This window comes from Fulmarus glacialis, unplaced genomic scaffold, assembly GCF_000690835.1.
Source record: "Fulmarus glacialis isolate BGI_N327 unplaced genomic scaffold, ASM69083v1 scaffold6956, whole genome shotgun sequence".
Classification (NCBI taxonomy): domain Eukaryota; kingdom Metazoa; phylum Chordata; class Aves; order Procellariiformes; family Procellariidae; genus Fulmarus; species Fulmarus glacialis.
The window spans coordinates 52,487-76,384 of record NW_009217408.1 but is presented as its reverse complement, the minus strand read 5'-3'; the positions used below and the strand labels follow the sequence as shown (position 1 = coordinate 76,384).

General features: G+C 40.9%; 1 protein-coding gene across 1 annotated transcript in view; it reads right to left on the bottom strand.

The window, feature by feature from the left end:
• The window catches only part of FBLN2 (fibulin 2), a 95,758-nt gene that overhangs the window by 30,749 nt on the left and 41,111 nt on the right, over positions 1 to 23,898 (bottom strand). Inside the window, exons 3-4 of the mRNA XM_009579650.1 lie at positions 5,007 to 5,118; positions 733 to 862 (exon numbers count right to left, since the gene is read on the bottom strand). Of these exons, the coding sequence (XP_009577945.1) occupies positions 733 to 862; positions 5,007 to 5,118 (242 nt within the window). The remainder of the gene's footprint in view (positions 1 to 732; positions 863 to 5,006; positions 5,119 to 23,898) is intronic.

The window sequence follows — 23,898 nt, the reverse complement described above, 5'->3', positions numbered from 1 at the left end:
TGAGACAACGGACGCTGCACTTAAGCTTAGATATAGTGATGTAAATTATTATCAGAGTGAAATGAATTCTGAAATGCACCCTTCTGGTAAAAACAAGACAAGCGAGCAAGCAAGATGCTGAATCTTCAAACTGGTTTAAATTGGTTTGGCTCCACTGATTCTCATAAAGCAAATCTCATTTATACAAGCTGAGGCTGTGGCTTGTGATTTGTGATTTGAACTATTCGTAAATGGCCTGCCTTTATTTATGAACAAAAGCTTCCATCATCATCCAAAATGCTTGTTCCTCCAGTCCATCATTGTGTTTAACTGAGAAATGAGGCTGCAATTCAACACTGTAGCCAAGCAAACTATTCAGTAATGGGTTTCGCATTATATCTTCGATTAAGTTTGCCCTATCATTTTCTAAATACTTCCACACCATAGACATAAAAAGGAAAATAGTCTTTTCAGCTACTTCCAAAGTAAGGAAGCAAAAGTAATACAGCAAGTTAAATCTTAAAAATGGAGATGGAAATAATTCAAAATAACTTTACTGTGAAGTTTTAAAAGGGGCTGCATCATCAGGCAATTCAAACCTAAACACAAACAGCATAATTTCCCTGCCACATTCCTGCAACTTTATAATTTACCGTGCTCCATAATAATGTATGAATAAATCACTGCTAAATGCAGGAAATTAGGACACCTCATATTCAGAACAAAACCTATAGAAGCATCAGAGCAACTTACCTTATACGATGATCCTCCACAGGGATCGCTTTCCTCTGGTCCGCACGCATCTCCTTCCTTCGCAGCAATCATGCCAGCCAGGCAGCTGTTCTCCTTCACGGTGGAGACGCAACACTGCTTCTGAGCAATTCTGCAAAGGATCACGGAGGTCAAGTCTTCACTGACATTGAGAAGACATCAGGATGGGGTGCAAAAAAACCCAGATCCACTGGATTCACAATACATCCCACAGATTTCGTCTCTCTCTGACATGTGTGTCAATACCAGTATAATACAGATGGTACCACTGACCTTTGTAGGATATATTTTTTTCTCATTTCTAATAAAAAGATGTACTGATAAATGCTCAAGAAGTCTTGTGTTTAGGCCACTGTCTCTCAAAGTCTGGTCATCAGTATCCCTTACAGCTCATCTGTATTTGTGCAACAGTCCCTCTTCCCCACTTTTTGCTTCTCAGAATTCTTCAGAAGGTTTCAGAAACAGAAAACAGACAGAAACTTCTTCCCTGGAAAGTGGGGAAAGGGAAACGCACCTGTACACACTTCTTCACCAACCAGAGGACTGAAGCTCTGGACAAGACTTAGGAAGTGTCACATCACAAAACCCCTATAAACTCTCCTTTATAGCCCTGCAGATTGTAACACAGAATTTAAGCTTTCCTCTAACTTCGGTTATCAAAGAGAAGGTTATGTGTGACTTGATCACTGTATATGAAGTACTTTGGGAACATACATTTCCTATATATGGCTCTTCAAATCAAACATTTTAATAAGATTCACTGAAGGTTGAAATGAAACAGATTAAAAATCTAAATGGCAAATTCCTAAATGAAATGTAATAGATGTTCATTGAAATAATAAAATACTCTTCCCTACTATTTTAAAGTCTATACTGGATTTCCCCCCAGCCCCTTCAAAGAGGTATCTGCCTCTTTCATTCATATACAAAAGGGCAGACAAAATCACATAGTCCCTTTGGCTTTACGCCATGACCCTGTCTCTCAATCCATGCAGCACAGAGACTAGCAGCACCCCAGGAGGGGTGTGTGTCTGGTCCCGGGACAGGGGAAGGGTGAGGACCGAGAGCTGCAAGCCACAAAAATTCTCCTGAGGCAGTTACACCGAGTACGTGACCTGTAGATTGGGCATACGTGACACAGATGACAATGTTAAAACTCAGATGAAATAGCATATTATGTTATGAGTAAGGGTAAATTTCTGTTCTGGAGAGATTTGGTGGCATGAAGGAATTAAGCAAAGTTTTTCTTTTTCCAAGAATAACCTTGATGTCTAACTATCTTTTGCTGATGCATTGTCACAGGGCATGCTGCCTTATGGGGTACCCTGGTAATGACGAATGGGAGGTTGATGCATTTTAACAGTCAGTGCCTCATAGCAAAGCAATTCTCCTGCAACAGAAATATGTGCAAGCAAACAACTTTTGTCAGTCAGATACCGTTATTACTGCAATAAAATACAGTTATCCTAGGAAACAAGTCCTCTTCTTTTCTGAGAAGAATGTATTTCCAATTCACAGCTTTTATCCTAATGCTTCAATAAAAAAAAAAAAAAAAAAAAAGGAAAGGGATGTCTCTTATTCCAGTAGAAACCAGCCAGTGATGGCCACTTGGCCACTATCCCAAACCCAATGGCCTGTTGTGTCAGCTTTACATTCATATTTTTATGCTGGATAGCATACGAGAGGTGTAAGCAGGAAGCAGTGGTTTGAGTTTGATTACAGGAAAGGGATTACCACCTCCATGTGCTTTGTTTTCAAGGAAGTTAGTTTTCTAATCCAGTGTTAATTGCCAACTGGAGAAATACAATTTTTTGAGCAATGAATGGTTATTACCCAAATACATTCAAGTACCAGTAATTTAACTATTAACTTACATAAGACATCCAAACTTCCATTAAGAAATGTAAAAAACAACTAACTGAAAGTTATTATCATTTGTAAAAATGGCAAAATGCTACTAGAAGCATTTTGATATGTGCAAAGGGTACTATTAAAATACTGAAATCTCTATAGATTCATGTTCTTCTGAAATGTGACATTTAGCCATGAGAAATTCCTTTCATGTATGAAATACATAGCAGAAACAGTATTGTCGGGAGCACTGGAGTACCACTGGCCATTTTTTATTTTTGTATTTCTTTACCTATCAGCACAGCTCAGTTTCAGCTACTCTATTACCAGAGAATGAATTGAGAACAGTGTTAACCACATTCCCTTGTTTCTTCTTCACAAACCTACTCTTTGCAGACCAGATAAATGAGTTGTTGGTTCAAAGAAGAATCAGAACATTTCTGCTTTAGGGAACGAGTTAATAAGTTAAGATCAGTGAAATTACATCAATGTATTAAAGTGATGTGAGTCTCTAATTGGGACACAAGAGTGTCAACAAAAAGCAGGATTCATACTTGTACAGCTGATGTAAATGCCACCCAGATAAACTGCTCTGTTATGATAAAACACATATCAATTATGAGATAAAAACTACTATACTGGGTCAGATGAGATTTCATCTAGCCTAACATCCTATTTCTGATACAGCTAGTGGTACAAGCTCTAGGAGTATTTTTACATCTGGCTATCAATTGACTATCTAAGGATTTCCTGTAACATACTTTATTTTAAGTTCATTCATCTAGTTACTACAGATGATCTCTTTTAGGTAGCCCCAGTTCCCATCCTGCAGTTGGCGGTGGGAGATAGGCCAGAGATAGGCCAAGCTGGTACATGAATGTCCAGAGACACCAACATACATCAACAACTATCTTTAACATTTAAGTTTTTGCCATTTGAAAACCCCAAAATGGCATTTGGAAACAACAGACACCTCAATCTGCAACCTCTATATAAACAATCTACAGCCTCAGCAGGCACAGGGGAGGCTTGACTCATTTGCCTCAGCTGAAAAAAATCAATCCTTCAGTGCAGTGACGGTCACTTGTAAAACCCAAGTATTCATAGAAAACTATCTGGCAGAACTGCAATTCATTTTTACAATTAGTATCTCTCTTCTACTTTTTAAAATCTTTAGATACTTGCAGGCATTCTGGCACACAAAAGGGTGCACTTGAGGTTTGGATATGTGCACAGTGACCAGCTCTGCACACTGGCACATCTCCCAGTGGGAGCAGTAGGTTTTGTCTATGCTTTCAAGGTGCTGAGGCCACAGATTTGAATACTTTTTTACATGACATGTTTTCTTTACACAGAATATTTACAGGTGGTTTTAAATCTTTAAAACAGGGACACAACTGGCATTTTGAAAGTAAAACAGCTGAACTCCTGATCTCTTATTCTTTCAAATCCCTATAGATTCACAGGGACTGAAACATTTAGGATCTGGCTTTTTCATCTAAACCCAGCCTCAGATGTGCAGGTGCAACTCATTAATGTATTGGATTTGCACCTACTTAGGACAAGGCTGGAATTTTTTAATCTGTCTTTACTTCATAGACAGTTAGTATGTCTCAGTTATGTCATGCCAGATCCCAGTGGGGGGGATTTTAATCTCCCAGTAACTTCAGAAAGGTGCAATGATACTAACTTTGATAAAACCGATTTTGCCAAACTTTTTTAATGCTGAAAATGTTGGGATCACTCTTAGAGAAATCCATCTGGCACGCTGCACAGTGTGAGTCTCAGATAACTTTGCCTTCATCCCTCCCTAAGGCTTGTTTCAGACTAGGGGGAAAGAGAGAGAGATGGGATCAATTGCAGCTAGCGTAATATGTTGTCCATGTTACTCCGCACCCATTCTTCTTTTCTTGCTGTGCAGTTTGAATCTGGCACCCTCACTCAGACCAGATGCTACCGATACCAGCAGCATTATCGAGGCGTATGGTCCCCCCTCCAGCTGAACACAGACATCGGAACCAGCAGCCATTCCAAAACACATCATTTAATGATATGGATAATCATTGCATTTAGCACTTGCCAAATGGAAGACAAACTCTGCCCTTCTATTTATCTGCAACTCCACAGATGCGCATAAAACTGGGAAACAAAAATTTGTGCTCTGCTCACATGAGAGAGGAAAAGAAACCTTAAAAGGCTTTTGTTTAGATTAGATTTTGGGGAAAGGGAGGGAGAAAGTCTTCTTTCTAATTTGCCATGACATATTGCCAGTCTACCAGTAATTTATACAATGAATGAAACAGTTCCCAGTCTCCTGGACATCCCACGAATTGTACAATCATTTGATTTCTTCTAAAGGGCTGCTCTCTATGTTAATCTAAAATGCTCGGTTTTGCCTTACGTACCTGCAAATATCACCATCCATTCCACTTACAGGGATTTCTGTGCACTCCCCGTTGTCTATAGCCCACTGTTGTCCAGCTCCACAGCAGCTCTCAATCAATTCCTTTGTGGAACCTGTATAAAACATACACCCAGAATTTTTTGTATGGAATGGATTGGTTTTAGCTCTGTTTTCGTAATTGAGATCTTTAAAATAACAATAGTTGAACTTTTTCTTCTTTTTTTTTTTTTTTTTTCCCTATCCACATTTGGTTATATGCAGAAAAAGAAAGAGGCAACTGATACCTGCAGTATCTTGACATAATTGATCACCTGGTAATGTCTTTCAGGGAAGAACAGCAGAAGCAAATTGTAGTTTTAAATACAATAAAAGACATAAGTGGTTTGAAGACAACTCCACTTTTGACATCTCTGAACAAAAAAAAACCCTGAAAAATCATGCTTGGCCACTTAACGCAAGTTGATTTAGTAAGTCATGCCATTGTAACAGGGCCTTCACTACCACTAGCTGGGCTAGCATGGAGGTGTCCAGGCACAGTTCACAGAGCGTACACAAGCTTGGCACATGGCACGCACAAGCCTCAGTAGTTCCCTTATACCAAATCGTGAATATGAAGTTTCACTGATGAGTAACAACACACTGAAACACATTCCTTGTCATGGTCCCTTAAAGTTCTTAGTATCTAACAAGGATGCTTTGAGTAGGTTTGACATATGTAGCATTAAGAAATCGTTTCCATAAGATAAATTAAGAAATTTTACTCCTCAGAATTACTTAGAGTACATATACCTAGAGTGCCCTATGGCTGAATTTGAGGGTTCAGCTGGTTTAAAACCATAATGAAAAGGGTTTGAGAGACATAACTCTGACTCTGCTAATGAAGTCATGTAAAACACTGGCATGAAGATGTAGTGAAAGAGATGCACATGTAGAATGCTGCACTAGTTTTTACATTTTTCCTTGTGGATTTCCACTGAAGATGTACATTTTCAGGTTACAGTGAAATACAACTTAAACTAGTGGATTTGCAGTATACTACATACCTACTGTATGGAACAGACTCAGGTCACATCAGACTGGGCAGAAACAGTATTTTTTGGAGTCTGTACAGAAGTTTGCTTCATGATGGGACATTTGCCATCCTTCTGGGGTGCAAACACCAAACAAACACTGGCATAAGCCAACTTAAACTGATGCTGGAGTGCAAGGGTTCTGCTCTGTGGCAGCAGCTGGCAAGCGCTGTGCTGTATCATTAGGAAGATTTCTCCTGCGACTGCTCACACAGCGGATGGGCTCCATCGCACAAAGCACGTGGTCTCCCCCTTACCAGCTAACAGGTCCACAGCAGGAGCTGTCTGCTTTGGGAGCAGTTACACAGATATCAGGTAAGAAAATTATTAAGAGATGCCTTTCAGAGAGACATGAGGTGCATTACAAGTGCTTGGGGGCTGTGATTTCACAGTATTGATATACATGCCAAGACACATAATAAAGATGGTCTATCAGACCACAGGGCTCTGCTTTCTCCACAAAGAATCAATGGCCCTGTGCTGATGAGTTGGAGCAGCTCCACTGGCTCATCAGCAGTGCTCCAGTTCCTTTTAAAGCCATTTATATGGATATAAGGAACATTTTGTGCATTTTATTCATCCTTCCAGGCCAGTCTCTGGCACGGTTTGGCGTTACCATTAAGAGAAAACATGACAAAATCACCTCAAAGTTGAGTTGTAGGAGATGTGTGAGTGCAATGGACCTTGGGTAGCTCCACATCTGAGCACTCCCTGACCAACACCCAGCAACCCACACTGCAGAACAATGTATTTTCAAGATCCCTCAGCCGGTTTTTAGATAAATCCCTCCTGAACCAGTTCTGCTTACAGTGGGAGTGGGGAACCTCTTTCTCTACAAGGGTTTTAGGAAAAATGCCATTGCTGCAGAATGGCACTGCTGACGGTGCAGTGCTCTCCTGTCGAGGCTCGCAACAAAACTAAACATTTGGAAGCCAGCCTCTGCTAGACTGGCCTTGCACAATTTTGATCTGTCAGGGAATTGCATTCCGGTTGATAGGAGGGGCTCTGCAGTCACCCTATCTGAACTGAGAACCCTCTCCTCCTGCATGTTGACAGCAGTGTTAGATGGCAGCTTCTCCAATAGGCCAGATTTGATGAAAAAGTTAACAGAATCCTTTCTTTTGTCTGCATTTGGTGTATGGTATCAAGCCAAATAATTTTTCTTCATAAAATTGTAACACTTAACTACAAGTGAGACATTTTTAGTAATGGCTACAATTCAAAACATCTGGGTATCCATGCTGCACAATTCAGAAGAACCAGAGACAGCCTATGTTACCAGCGCATTTCTGCTGTCATTAGATATCAAGGGTAAGAAGCTTAAGTAAAGTGTAGTGCTATCTTCAATGTTAAAAAATACTGGCTCTTACACAAATAATACAAACCTCCTCAGTAGAAGACTATTCCTTTGTACTTGTTACAGTTAATTTAGGAGATACTATTACATTTCAGAAACTGGAAAGTTCTCATCACCAGCATGGCTTGCTGTATAAATAGCAACTAGAAAAATTAAACACACACAAAATACAGTGCTTGTGATCACGAAATGTCTGCTCATGAGAAAACAACTTTAAGCAACTGTATCTAACAGGAGGGAAAAAGAGGAGAAAGAAAGAATACATGTCCCATGACTGACCAAGATCTCATGGGAGAAAAATTACCAAATTCCACCTTCTTCTGTGTTCTTTGACCCCCGACAGGGTTCATTTCATACACTCTACAGCAGAGCCTTAACAGACCCGAGTGTGATTTGGCTGAGCAGTGTTGACCACTCCAGTAGCCAGATGAAACACAGTTTGGGGGATAGTCTTGCAATACGATCAGGCCATGGTACCGAGGATCGGTAGGATTGCCCCCACTCCTGCGGGTGAGCACAGGGCCAAGCCTGAGCCGCTTGCGGGGGCGAGCGGGGCTCTGCGGGGGCAACTGCCTCGCACCCTGCTCCCGGCTGCGCAGCCGTACTGCGGGCACTTCGTTTCCAACACGGAGCCCACCCTTGGGGGCGGATGGGAACGTTAAGCATTTCCAAACCATGCTTCTTGGTAAATATATTTCAACTTTTTAATTACGTTTTTCACTGGAAAGGGAAAATGGTCTGTGGAAAAATACCTTCTTCATCGCTAACTTGGATGGATGGGTGAGGGGAGGAGATTACAGCAAGTGACAAGACCCGGCTCCTCACAGCTGCAGCCACGTGTGCCCAAACCAGCAGCAACCTTGCGGCCTGGAGCACCAAACCCCGCACCACTGCCAGCCGACCGCTGTTCTGCCCCAGCCCTTCCGCATTTATTGATTTTTTCATCAACCAAGAGTAACTCCAAAAAAGTAGTAACAGTTTTGACAGTTGACACTAAGAGGGAGAGTTGGGCTTCCAGGCCAAAACCCATCCTTTCTGTGCCCACAAACTCCAGTTGTGCGACTCCATTAGGTTACAAAGAGAAGGAGAGAGGCGTTACGGCAAGTGAATGCCACAGAAAAAAAATCACATGCACGGTAAGGACTGCAGGCGAGACTGTGGCACAAAGAGCTTCACCTCTACCCTAGGTCCTTATTTATATGTTGAAAGAAAAAGGAGTGAGGGGGGAAAGACGGTGCACTTCACACTTTTGTAGATTTTACTTTGTTTTCTTTAAGGCTTTGGGGAGAGACAACCCAAAACAGACCTGAAGCCATTGCACCCTCCCCCTGTGCAGCCCAGCTGCAGAGGGGTTTTGATGACTGAAGCCATTTCTATCCTCCCACATTGCCACATTCATGCCCACACACAAGGGCACATAGCACCATAACAAAATGCAACTGGACTTCAGTCTATGCAATGCTTTCATTTTATGCAGCATATTAACAACATTAAAAATATACTTCAGTCTTGAAAGCTGTATTACATGTAAGAGTTGCTGTATGGCATGAGAAGGATGATATATGCAGTTAAACTAGGCAGGAAATACACCTGGTACCAGATAATTGTGAAGCATTGCTATAAAACAGTTTTTCAACATAGTTTTAATTCAGTCCCTTGGTGGAAACTCCATTCATTTTACCAAGTGCTGAAACACATTTGTTGCTAGGTTTAAAACACAAGATTACAGCAGAATTTACTAATCTCTATTGCAGTAATCTACATGATTTATAATTCAAATAAAAATGAATTACTTATTCCTCACTAAAGATTCAGTACAGTCATTGCTGTACTGAAGTGCCATACTATTAAGCAGTCATATTTATAAAATATATTGCCTTTTGTTATGATCTTATGAATAATTAAATCTAGAATGCAGTTCTAATAAAATGAACAAACTATTGCATTTTATCTCAATCAGGAATTAGAAAACTGAATAATTCATAATAGGACTCACAGTCATTAGCATGGATTTATGATATTTTGATTATACATTAGCAAGAACAAATATATACAACTACATACACGCACAAGACTGAAGATCACATAGCTTCTACGCTGGATGGAGACTTTAAGCTATACGTATAACAGACTTTGAAATACTTAAACATTCAAACAGAGCTTTGTTTACTTGGGGCTTTCATGATATTAGCAGATTTAGAAGTAGATCTGCATCTGCTCACGGAAAACAAAGTCATTTTACTTGAGAACACTATAATCCTGAATATTTGTTGTGCTGTGTGCATCTTTGATACTTCATAGAGTCATTTAACAGGACACCTGTTAACACATAATTTGCTATTTATGAATTCCTTCACTAGGAAAAAAAAAAGTAATGTATTTCAGGCTGTACTATAAAACAGCATCATGTCTCCTCACTTGTTTTCAATTTAGTAATTTATCTCCTACAATTATCACTCTACATCACTCTGAAGAGTACATTTTGGCCTAATCTCAAAAGTTTGTGTATTGTCTTTTAGAGACATTTAGAATTTAATTCAAATATTTAGAGAAACATTTTCCCCCTCAGAAAATTTTAACTCATCCTTGACTGTGCCTTAAAATGTCATGTTGTCTCAGTGCCTGGTCCAAACCTGACTAGCAGTGGGATGGCCTCCCACTGACCCAGGATCACATCTAGGTTCGACACGACATCCATGCAGCTTTTACATGCTGCTAACCAGGAATTTCATCTTTCAGCTAGAAAAATCTGGTGGGGGCGGGGGTGTGTGTATTTTAAAAAGTTTAGCTGAAGCTCAAACATTACACCGAGGAAAACACACAGTTAAGGGCTACTAAGTTATTTCCCCCCACTCACACAGTGAACACAGTTTGTTAGAATAGCAAAGGAGACAAGAGGGATTTTCAAAACCCCTCCTCCCCTTTTTTCCCCCAGCGTTCACAAATTATGTTTCGAGAGTGATAAAACATCAGCCAGCTCTATGACTGGTCAAGAAGAGATAGAATATTTCAATTTCTTGCCAGAGCTTTTTTGACTCTAACGTTTCACTGATTTCAGCTTCACCTGAATTTCCACTCAGAACATTTAAGCAGTTTAACACCTCTGATTTCATTACTTACTTCCATTTTCATTTTAGTTTTGCAGCTCGGCAGAACATTTGCATAGATTGACTAACTCCTATTGTGCGAATATCCATTCTTTGAGCAAATGCATTGACTACTGACTGAGCTATTAGGCATGTTTTATCCACCGTTCTTCTGTTCTAAATATTTCTTTTGTCTAAGCAGAACAAACAGACAGACAAACCTTAAGACTTCAGCACTTCTTCACGATGCAAGCAGCGAGCACTGACTCGTCACACTAACGAATCCATCCAAGCCTTCCACCCATGAGTGGCAAGTGATGGGTTAAATCTTGGCCATTAGCTTTAACAGTACCAAGATTTCATTCAGTTAAAATAAACAATTATTTTCCTTTCTACTAAAATTGTTATAGGAGCCATGACGCATCAGAGTCTTAGATAGTAATTTTTATCTACAGAGAGAGCCATGTAGGCAGACATAGTGCAGGGGCTTGGATATAACATTTGATCCAACATATAGGTGAAGTTCAAAACTGATATTATTCCCAAATAAGATTACGTATTAGCCAAGGAAAGTCAGTGCACTGTGTTCCAAATGAAGCATGAATCACCTGGAAGATTGGCATTTCAGGGGTAGCATGATGTTGTCAGTCCCAGGCAGCTACATCTCTTCACTGTTGGCTTTAATTTAAGCTGTTAATCGCTGGACTGGCACTCATATGCGGAAGAGGCAATGTTCATACCTCCATAACAGATCTGAGCTCTTGTTATGCTATTCAGTTTCTATACCTGAGGAAAATAATTTATCTTCCCCAAAACTATAGTACTTACTCTTTGGGGTGGGGGGGAACTAAAAACCGACAAACAACACAGGATCTTGCAAGGAAATGAGTTTGTGCACTAAGATTAATTTTGATGTGAACCTTCTAGAAATGAGGCACTCCATTAAGACGCATCTTCATTTTGAGGATCTCATTGCTCATCCACACGGGAAGCTGACAGCCGTGACTCCCAAGCTATAACATAATCTTGCAAAAAGCAACCGCACAAACTGCCCAAGTCCTGAGCCAGCATAAGTCAGCCACCCCACAGAGCTCGGTGGAGCAGTCTCGCAGCCCAGCATCACCTGCATGAAGGCAGCAGCAGCCTGCAACACATCAGGTTAACGAACCGGCCTCTGAGAGCAGTTAATGAGTCTCCCCAGAAACACCCGTGGCAGACTATGACTTCCCAAGTAGCAAGGCATGAAGGCTGACTCCTGAGGTACCGGAGTACACTAGCACCTTTTCACATCTTAAAAGAATGCTGTTATTTGGTATAAAAGCTGATCCGGCGGGATAGGCTGCCCTCACCTGCTGCAATCATCCTCACCCACCAGAAATGAGCAGAGAAAGAACAGAAATGGTACTAAAGCAGAACAGGAGTGGTTTCCATCACCTTTCTCTGAGCACACATGGTGAAGGAAGGGATCAAAGCAAAATGCTGCTTTTCCTGTCTAGTCAGTGCTCATGACTTTTTTCCCACTCCCTCATAAAAAAACCAAAAAACACCTTGAAAATATGTTTATAGTTTTATATAAGTCTATCTTTCCTTTTAAAGGAAGGGGTATCTCGATCTGCAATGCACCCAGCACATACATTTCACAAGAATTGTTTGCTCACACTGGAGAAAAAGGTATTGTATTTCCTTATCAAATACCTGCCTGAGAACATAAACCCATATATTATGGCAAATAATGAAGAAGAACTTCACAGAACAACGATTAACTTGATGGAGTTCTTCAAATACTGAAAAATACCTGTTTGCAGTGGGTCTGTTTTCTGCTCGAATCTCTTCATCATTTAAAGCTTTAACAAATAAAAAAAAGAGGACTGTAGCTTTAGCCCTTAATAGGTTGTCATTCCTTATCTTATCAACAGTCTGAGAGGCTTTATTAAATTCCCTCATTGAATTTCACCATTTGGTTGTGCAGCGTAACATGTTCTTAACTTGATTTATCTCAGATGTCTAGGAAGACATTTTAATGAGTAAAGGTAAAGAGGAGAAGAACATTTATCTTGGCAAAGATAGGGGAGGGGAGAGTGACAACACAGCCCCAAAGCCAGCTGCTTTCACTTGAAACTGAACTATCACTTACGTCACTAGGACTGGTTAAGCTTTCTTCAGGACCTGTTCCCAGATAAATTAGCGTATGGTTTATTCTGTGCAGGTTACTGCAGGCTCCTCAAAGTGCCTCAGTGTTCAGGAGCATATTTGACTCTAAATCTTACTGAAATGAGAGTAGTGCTCGAGTGTTTCCATGATCAAATCCTCAGTTAGCTCACTGCTGGGGAAGGGGCTTTAACCCACATGCACTCATTAGACTTTTAGGCTCCTCTCACTGGAAATAACAAAAAAGCAGATTGCAGGAGAAATATAGGCTGAGCTGAGAGTTCAACACACATCTCATGGCTTCAGTCCAGTACCTAATCCTTCTCTCCTCTTTTCCATCACCCTCCTCCATTCCTACTGGACTCAATTTGCCATGCCATCACCACCATAACGTAAGTGAGGTCCATCACACTTGCAGCAATCTGCCTTCGTTTTAAACTTCATACAGCAAAGCGTTCTTCTACGCTCTCCTACTTCCTCTGAAGTCACCTGCATCTCTTTAGAAATCCATCCCACCATTCATCCAGGACAAGTTCCTGTTATATTGCCTTCAGTCCTTGGGAGGCATCTGCTTTCCATTTCAACCTGAAAACGCTCTGTTTCCTACATCATTCTTTTTTCATAAATTCCTTATGCTGGCTTGCTTGGCAAAATATAAAGAGTTGTGTCTGCCCAAAGGCACAATGAAAAACTGGATAAAACAAACTGAATGCTCTCATTTTACTATGCACTGTACAATAGAGACATACATCAACATAACCTCAGCCAGGATTGTTTGGCAGATTTTGTTCAAAGTGTGAATGAATAGCAACCTTATATTCCCTCTGGCTTTAGTTCTGGATAATCCTTGTAAATCAAAACTCGTATTACCTGTGCCAGAGGTCAGATAATTTAGACTATGTTTGGTCTTTAATGTTTCCATGACAGCACCCTTTATTAGCTCCAGGTTGAAGGGGGGGGAGAGGGGGGACCAACTAAATAAATTCTTTAACCTTTTTCACCAACTAGAAGTCTAAGCAATTTCTCTTCCTGCCTTTTAAAAATTCGCTTCATTCGGATCTATCCTTCTGTCACTGAGTTTAAAGTGAGACAGTTCATACACAATCATCCTTCTATTAGTTACAATAATAACTCAGAGTAGGCATAATGTTTCTTGCCCTTCAGCATAGTCTTGGCTGTATTTTCCTCCTCAACTTTCCTTCCCCAAATATGGCACAGAGTATATTTATGCTGTCTATTAACTTTCAAAAGAGCTGAGGCTTTGGAAAGCCTGGTTCCGATTACCCTTGTAATTCCTGTCTAAAGAATTTTATCTTGGGGGAGAGCATGCTCTTTGCATGCTCCTTTTTGTGGCTAGGTAGACTCCTTTCTTCAAAGCCGGCATTTCCACCAGCCCTGTTTAATTTTAAAGTTAAAATTAAGAGGCATAGTGTTTATCAGAGGATGTAGTCAGGGACTGTCTATCAGAGCACTTGGGAAATTTAGGCAGGATCACTGATTCTGCTGCAACTCAAGCATTTAGTAACACAAGCACTTTCAGTATGTTCTTAGCCAGTTACAAATTGAGCTGAGGTTGTAATGGTAATTAAATTACAGAATTAATATTTCTTTTTAAAAAAAAAAGCAAATAAACATAAAGACACAAATGGATATGTGTGTAAGGCCTTAATTTAGCTTATGTGCTCTCCCTACCTGTGTGTGTTATCTACAGAAAAAAAATTCAGTAGTTTCACCATGTAACTACTCAAACCCACACTGCAATACTAGGGACAGCCATCCATCAAGACATGTTGCTGCTTTAAATTTTAGGAGTGTAGCAGTAAAAAAGGTCTTTGTTTTGGACTGGGAACGTTGATCAAGGACAAGCCAAGCTATTGTACCATTTTGGAGTTCAATTGCTTAACAACGCTAGACACACCTTAATCACGCAACCCATATAAATACATAATTTGATCTCATACCAACCACAGTATAAATTGTACTTTTGTTTAAAGTCACAAATGAGGATTGTACATTTGTATCTGAATAGCATCTTCTTCACTGGGGCACAGATTACAGGTTTAGACGCTGCACGCACACTGGCAGAGCTAACACGTGAGACAGAACTGGTTATGGAAAGTCAGATGAAGCCAACCCCGAAGTTCACTGGTCTTTCAGGTTGCAGTTGTGAGTTTTTAGGTATTTGAGTTTTGCAACTTTGGTAACTGAAAAAAAATCCCAAGCAGATGACCAGTGCTTGATCTGCTTTGATCAGTACAACCACATGCAGCACAGACTAAAAATACACACCCTTAGCTGCACTTTAGGAGAGCCCATTCAGAAACTGCTCACAGAAAAACTCTTGAATCATTTTCGGGAAAAAAAAGGCCAAGATTTTCTTTCTCTTCATGACCAATTCATGCAAAGTAGAAAAACAGTAAAATTTATCAGAGAAGTTATTCACTGTGAATTGAATGCTCATCTCTATTCAGAACATTACTGAAACAAACTGGGAAAATTTACTCACTGACTCATCCCTAGCTGCTGGTGTCAGCTCATTTTCTCTGCTACGTTTCTCAACACAACTTTCAAAGTAACTTAATACAGTGTGTTAACAACAGAAGCAGCAGCCCTAGCCAGTCTTGCACACCTTGAAAAGGTAAGAAAAGATGAGATTACACGATAGCATTAGTCAGCCATCCGCAGCACGCCCCAGGAGCCTGACGTGTTCCTAGTGAAATATGTGCCCTCCAGCTCTGTTTGGACAGGGCTGGGCATTGTTGACCAAAAAATTCTCAACATCAGAGGAAGGAAACCTTTGAGTTCCGTTGAGTTTCTAATTAGTGCATAGGGATGCTTAAAATGAACAGAAAAGTTGTTGTAGGGCTCCAGCTCTTCTTATTTGGGTATCCTACTGTACTCCTTGCTAGTCCTTGTCAGGTTTATAATAATAAATTACATAGTTTATTTATTTTATGATGTTCTGAAGAGCTCTCTCATTTCCTTTGGCTTTTCTTTATGAAGTTCTGCAATCAGTGTTTGTGCAAGAATTTCAGCAATAATGATTGCAGCCCAGGGCATTTCCTGGATTAATGACAGGCTGGAAGAGTTGATGGCCCACGGTTCTGCCTTGATCCATTAACCCCAAGGAGGTTTAAATTCTCCAGCAAGCACCCAGTGCCAGAGCAGTTACTGCGAAGAAAATTCAGTGGGATACTTCAGTCAACAGCAACAAAACAAACTTCCTTTTATCCCTTACAAATGTAGGAGGAAATATTAATTTGAATGGGCTGATAATGATTTGGAGTGTTTCAGGAGAATTTAGCAGCCACTAGCAGGAAGCACAGGAGTTTTGCCATGCAGTATGCATCAGAACCAGAGCTGCTTGAAAACAAGGTTTTTCAGTTCCCTAAGGAATTAATGATTTGGGGTGGAAATTAGGTAAATGGAGTTTTTAACTTCTAAATGAAGCACCTTGTTTGATACTATTACTGTGGTTTCACACTGGAGGTATTGGGTGACTCATTTTGCTCATTTCCACTTCAGACTTTACCTCCGCTCAAACTATCTGGTCTCCCATGGTGCAGCTCAGTGTAACCCCACTGAAGCCTTTGGCCACGATATATCAAGAGAAATACAATGACATGAAGTGTTTAATTCCCTAATTCCTCCCTGTCAAAAATCTACACCACTCAGATCACACACAAAATTCGTATGTTTTGTTTCAACTCCATGTTCCTAATTAAAAGGAGCAAGTCATGCTCGTATGTGTTCATCAAGATTAACGATACTATTGCATACTTGCAAGCACTGTTACTGAAGTCACCTTCAAGTAAGGCAATCATTTGCAAATTACTGTAAACTATGGCAGAAGTGGATGTTTTCACCTAAAGCTAGGGTTTGAACCAGAAGCCTACAGGCCCTGTCTGTTCCTTTACTAAAAATTAAAGCACAAAGCCCTTGAATATGTAGAATAACTATGAATACGTTTATATTTAAGCAAGTCCTTAGTTCAGCAGCATTGATGAAACTTAGACACATGCTGAAGTCCTTTGCTGACTCAAGTCCTGTATGAGGCGCAGTGGGATCGAGTATGACAGTGCTTCCTACAGGGAACATTCAACAAGTAACATCTGTCTCCTACAAAGTATGAAATAATCATAAGGATGTTGTGAATAGATTAGCATTCCATTAGCTGACAGCTTGTATCTGTCTCTACAGAAACTATTTCTTCAGCGAGCTCAGCATTTTATGCTTTTTGTAAGCTGCAGAGATAGCGGCAATTCTTTTCCTCCTCAAGCTCTTACATGTACACCACTTGAAACAAGCACAAACATGACTGGAAAGACAGAGCCATGGTCCAGCTCAGCCATGCACTCCATACACAGCTAGGAAAGAGACTTCTCTTTCGGACTCTGAGCAGCCGGAGGAGGAGGACTGTGTGCCACAGCAGCACTGGGACAGCCTCCACCACCCCGCATGCAGCACCTGAAACAAGCGCAAGTTAAATCTCAGCTGGAATTCGATCTCCTGCAATGGACTCTGGCTACACTTCCTACTTGGAAACTACAGACTGCAGCCAATTTTAAAGGAATTTACATTCCTGAACATATTTTACTTTGGAACCAGAGATGAAGAGAGAGAAAAGGGACTGACTTGTGAAAAGCTCCAACTCTGTGATTTAAATGTGTTTTGGAGCATTTGGGATAAGGCGGCAAATTCTAATGAAGGGTGGAGGAGTCTCTTCATCTCTCCCACAAAGGCTCATTACCGTTACTTACTGCAGGAGACATCTGAAACAGAGTAAAAGAAAATATTAAAATAGGCAGAACTTTACATACCACTTCATCAATACATTTCCAAAAAAACAGGTTTTATTATTTGTATGTAAATAAGAGTCCACTGCTCATTTTCTTTCTTTTTTAATATTAAACCACAAGCTGGGAAATCAATGTCCATTTACACACAGCACCTGTTCAGGCTGAGGAAACAGAAGCTAGATAAGGGAGGAGATGATGGAGAACAGAAGTAACTGAAAAAACAGAGCAGGGAAGTGGTTTTAGTGCTTCATGTTTAAAGATCAAATTATAATTGAATGATCAAAGTATCAGGATGGTTCAATTTTGAAACTTCTTATCCAGGTTTCTAGTTCAAGTCAGGCTACTAATAGCTAGCAATAGGCGTATGGTCTTAGTTCTGTACTGGAGGCTGTCGATAATAAGATCCATGCAAAGCACTTTGTGGTGATAGAAACCTCTTAGGGGAGCACATAAGAAAGGAACTAAGTGTCTATATACTTAAAGCCAGAAAAGTCTGGACATAGCTGCAAAAAGAAAATAACTTGCCGAGTCATCATCCAAGAAGTATAGGGATCCAAGCGGTTGAAACACCAGGCTCTTGGTGGCTGAGAGGTTTTGGAGCACCACCAAATCGTACAGGCCCACATAGACGAGCACAACGCTTAGGAAGGCCAAGGTCCTTTACATTATTCTCTGAATTTTAGTTGTTAGCCTAACAACTGTGCTCCATTAGCGGAGTTAGCACATAGCTTCAAGTGGGACAGTGTTTGTTTATAGTCTTAGGCTACAAAATGTTGATGCAGAGTCAAGCTTTTTAATGTTGGCATGTGTTTAAAATAAAAGTTTTTGTCTCACCCCTCTTGAGTTCTCAGTGGCCTGTTAATTTCTAAGGAAAATGAGCGCGATCCTTGCATCTACACTTAGAAGAGATCTGCCCATTTTTTCTGGAGAAAGCCCAATAAAGCATAAATTTTATCTTCACATATAAGGTAGTTAGTTCTTACAGAGCTGCTTGCTGAAGAGCTACAAACACAAGCACAATTCTGGTAACTACTGACATACTGTTAAAAGCATGGTTAGAAACATAGTCTAGCGTTCAGTCTAGAGATGGCTTCACAGCCTGAACTCACTCTGAAGTGTGTGGTTACCGTGTTTCAACAATCCAGCTGCATTTCCACCCTTGAAATCAAAGGCATATATTTATATTTATATTTATAGCCTGCAGAGAGACCAAAATCACTAGGCCAATATTTTTTTCAGTGCTTTTTTCTTCCTGCATCAATACACCTCATGAAAACCAGATTCTTTAAATAAGGTCAGAGAGCACCGAGAGGACGAGTGAAAGATACACTCACCCACTCTTGGTTTTTCAATAGATCCAGACCAAGAGGAGAAATATCTTAGCGCTGAGTTGTCATATGCTATCTATGCACATTATGCACTGTACTACTTACAAACATTGACATCATTCTGTAAAAGGGACTGTAATGTAGATTTTTAATTATGTAGCTGATTTAATCTGATTTATTTTGTTATTTATGTACACGAAGGTAAATCACCACAAAACAGGTCTTTTATAAACTACTTCATAGAAGCAGGACTCTATGCATAATATTTGGTCTCTCCAGCACTTTAAAAATGATGAATTCTCACTGAGATCTAATTTGTTTTTATTTGGATTTGCCAATTACACCTTTCTATGCTGCATCTGCAACCTCAAATGGATGTGAAATAGATCTTTAAAAGCAAAATATAACACTAGGGAGCATCCACAGGCAACCCATAGATCTCAATAGAGTGCCAGTGGCATCCCTGCATCTTCTTCCCCTCATTTTCCTCATCAGACGCAACTTCTTCCTATTAACCTCCGAAAAAGCTTCTCTTCCCAAGAAAGGCCTCTGACAAACCAAGTAGCACATCCCGCACATCCCAAATAGTATCTTGGAGGCAGGAAAGGAGATAAGTTCCTGTGGGAAGAACCCTCCTTACCTCTGCCAGGCTCCGGGTCACATTTAAACCCACTAACTCGTAACCTCAATACCTGACTAACTCATGCGAGGGGAAATCCTCTCTTACAGCACTAAAGCTCAAACATTTTAAGACTTCAGAGATGAAACCTGACGTAATGCAGACATGAACTCCAGAATAATGTGCTTTCCGATGACACCTATGAGATGAGAGCTTCTGCGCTTAGCACTAGCTGCATTCCTACAAGGTCCGGAAGCTGCTAATCCGCTTTCCACCCTCCGTTGCCCCCATCGCTGATAAACTGATCTAGACCTCAGTGGGAAGGAGAAAGGGTGCAACGTGCAGGACAACACAGAACGGTACAGCACGTTCTTGGCAGTGGCCGGGCACCAGCCAGATCCCTCCCCCAGTAAGGAATGCATCTTTCTTAATCAAGGGAGGGGTTCAACTTTGAACTTGCTGCTTCTCCCAGTCAACAAACACTCTTTGTTAACTGCCAGCTGTTTCCTAATCACTGCGAGACATCAGATTTCACATAGGACAAGGGCCACGCAGGGGTGAGAGGTGAAGAATTGTTCCCCTCTACCATACAGTTGGAAATACAGGGTCAAAATCTGACTTCTGGTGTGGCTTTGCCACTCTGTATAAACCTGCAATGAAAAGGAAGAGGGGTGGAGGGAAGATGGGGTATATATGACTATAGCACAGTATTGGCACATATCTTCGCAGTGTCTGCAAACCAAAATGAAAGCCAGAAATTCTTATGACATCAGATAGGTGAGTCCTTCTAAAAAATTGAAGAAAAATGTACCTGTTTCCAAGACAGGAGTGCTCTGGAAGGCCACCGACCCAACTAGTCCAAGCTGCAGGTATCTAAGATGCATTTTGCATTGAAGGATTTTCCACTCCTTTCCACAGATGAGATAGAAAGCTTTCTGAGGCCTAACACTGTCCCTACAGCTCCGATATTCAGTACAAGGGCATGGGAGAAGACTTTTCTGTAACGGCAGCACAACTAAAGGTTAAGGCTGCCATGCCATGGGGAGCTCCAAAGGTTCCGGGAGAAGCACCCACTCTGAGCCGTGCTCCCTTCGGCAAGGGTTAGGACCACCAACAGAGTTTATTGGCAAGGCTGCTTTTAGGGAGGAGGAGTTGTTTGTTTTTAAATTCAAGTTAAATGCATTGCAACCACATTATAATGAAAGATCGGCTATCTGGCAAAAGACAATGTAAAACCTCTTGGGATCACAAGCTTTCTAGGCAATTTGTTACAAAAACTTTCATATAAAATATGAATATTCAGCTTTCAACAACAGAAAAGTGCCATCCACATGTTTCAGGTTAGGACCATTCTTTAATTTTCTTGTCTCACCCAAATTACACTGGGCAAAGGCAGTGCTGTGCACGCAGCTGTGACCATGAGCCGAGTCTGCTGCACGCGTGGCACTGTACCATATTGATAAAAGCATCGGTAACCCAGCTGCCGGGGCAGACAGAAGTAACTACAGCAGCGACAGCCCCCAACAACACTAAGTAATGTCATCTGTGTCCAGCTGGCTCCCTGTAGCTCTTACCCTGGAAGGTTTCCCTGTTTCACTACTGGTTTTCGTCTCTGAGTCCCTTAGTCTTCTCCCTTTGCTACCTGCACACATTACTCCTATTTCTCATTACCCTTTTTCCTCATCTCCCCTCAAATGCTATCTCTTTTCCTGCATCTTTTTGGAAACTCTTCAACAGAAAAAATCAATCCCTTTCCCTCTGTGTCAGGACACAAAACAACCATCCAGAGTGCCCACAATTACTGATGCTATAGTTATTGGCCACCGCACTGCTCCTTTGGTCTACGTGCTTCGCCTAGCCCTTTATCAGTCTTAAACCTTTTTGCACTTTCGCTTGCTGACTCAGCAAAGCTTCTGATTTCAGTCAGGATGCCCAATGCTCAGTGTATTCTAAGTGCTCTTAAAAGTGCTATTAGCCCTGAGCTCGTATTCAGCAGGTATTAAAGGTCTGAGAAGAGGAGATCCATTATACTGTTGGCAGCACCAGCACATACGGTGTCTGCGCTGCACCACCCCACTGCACAATTCCTGTTTGCAACCACCTCAAGCCAACGGATGAAATCAAAGTAATATGATACTTGCACTGAATTCGTACGATTGGAAAAGATTTTATTCCTGTGCAGCGGTTCATTGACTTTTATATAACTTTTAATCTCCGGTGTCTGCACATGAACTGACTAGCACTATAAACGAATGAATAATATTTCAAGAACTTGAGAGAACATGGAAACCTGAGTTAACAGTTTCATGAATTCATAATGATATTAAGATGACTTACATTTACAGGATATGAAGTATACAGCAAAACTGCCTGGCGTAGCGTAACAGTTTGTTATTTAAAGCTAATTACTTTTCCACACCATCATCTGTTAAAGTAATGATTAGTGCAACTCCATGCACTTGATTTGTGGATTAAAGTTATTTAGTGAAGAAGTAATACTGAATACTGAAAGAAGTGAAAAGAAGCCTTCTAAATACAATTTTGCTTTCCGCATTCTCTTCCTCTCTACAAATTTTCCCATATTATAGTTGCTTAATTGCCTAGGAGCAGGGAAACTGTTTTGCCGCTTCCAGCTTTCCAAGGCTTGATGCCAATTTACATCTAGGGCACAAAAATTTTCATGACATCAATTGTCACTGAGAATCAGTGATAAAAAAAGTTATTTTACAAACATCTGTACAATGGGGTTGGCACATAAAAAACAACAGCAAATGAGGAAAATACATGGGCATTTAAACAGAGAAGGTTACATTAATTCCCAACAGTCAACATCTGGCTTCAAACAAAATCAGCCCAAGACCAGCAAGAGCCCAGATTGCCCAGTTCTCTGCCAGCAACATATAGATCCAACTTGAACAGAAACAGTACCGACAGGTAAGACTTTCTAAATGCTATTTCCGTGGAATAGTTCCAAAACACTTCATATGTTTAAGAAGTCAATTAAATTTGATATGTTTGCTTGACATCCAGTGATATTTGCTAAAAAGAAAGACTCAACATTTTTAACTCTTGATGTAATATTTTCACAATCCAGGCCAGTATAAGAAAACAAGTTACAACTTGAACTTATGAACTATGTGCCCAGCACCATCCATTACCAACTCTGTTGGAGGAATGCAAGTGATCTGAAATTTTACAAAGATATACCTACAATCAGCAATTAATAACTACAGTCACAGCTCCACAAACGCTCAGCCTCTCAGGATTCTTCCTCATTGCAATGCGTCCACTTTCTTACAACTATTTTTATTACTTTAAATACTGAGGACAGACTGACCTGACACTACTTAGAATGACTTCAAGCTGAGGATACTTTCCCTTCAATATGGCCATAAATTTAAATCGCAGCAGTCTAATTCACAATAACCTCTCTTCACGCATATCTTGAAAATCTTCTCAATGCCTTAAGAACTGTTTTGGCGGCTAGAATAAGGTATTGTTCCCGTCTATAAAGTTATGTACAGCATGGCTGAAGTCATCTTCATTTCATACAGATCTCTTGCTCAGATGACTTTTTCCTTCCTTTGTCACCTCAGATAAACAAATGGGTCCATCACACACTACCTTTACAGAATGTTTTTTTTTAAAGTAGGATCCAAGTTAGCATGCAATTTTTAGATATATTTTTTTTAACCATCTTATCAAGGTACTTTTCTCTTAATAGCCGTAACCTTCACTTACCAGAGGTGGTGCAATACAAATCCCCCTCCCAATCCTTCTTCCCCCATAAAGAAGATATTATGTATCATGATTATTATGATGATTTATGTTTTATGAAAAAACACATTTATTTTCTTTTTGTAACTGGCAGGATTTGAGGAAACTAGGGTATGGGGATAATGACAAAAGATAAAAACGCAGTGGGGCTAACATCCCCTGGGATCCTGACAACAGCAGGGAGGGACGGACTCCTCCAGACAACAAGGCAAAACATTTAAATTGAATTCCTGCTCCACGTCACTGTCTCAAGCAAAGGTTGCCAATTCTCGTGCCAAAAGCCTTCGTAGGTGCCAAGTCACATCAGCTGCCGAGCCAAAGGGAGGGACGGCTGCAGGCATGGCTTCTGCACAGGAGGTGCCAGCAAATTCCCTCGGGCTGGCTGGCTGGACCGGCACACCCGGGTCCTGGGATGACCCTCCAGCACTGAATGGGAGCCCCGTGTGCTGCTCCCGTGGGCCAGGACCCCCATTGCTGGTGGCTGGTTGCAGTCCCAGTGGCAGAGCCCTATGCCAGCCCAGGGCTGCGGGGGACTCCAGGGCTACTGGCTGGCTCTGCTCTAGAGCAGCCCACGTTCCTCCTTCGTCCAGGGGAGGAGCCAACAGATCAGCCTCTCTAGGCTAACGTTAACCTTCGTGAGCAATCCCCAGCTCTGCTGACACTGAGGAGTTCATGCAAACCCTGTGCATTGTTCGCTTGATTTACTATA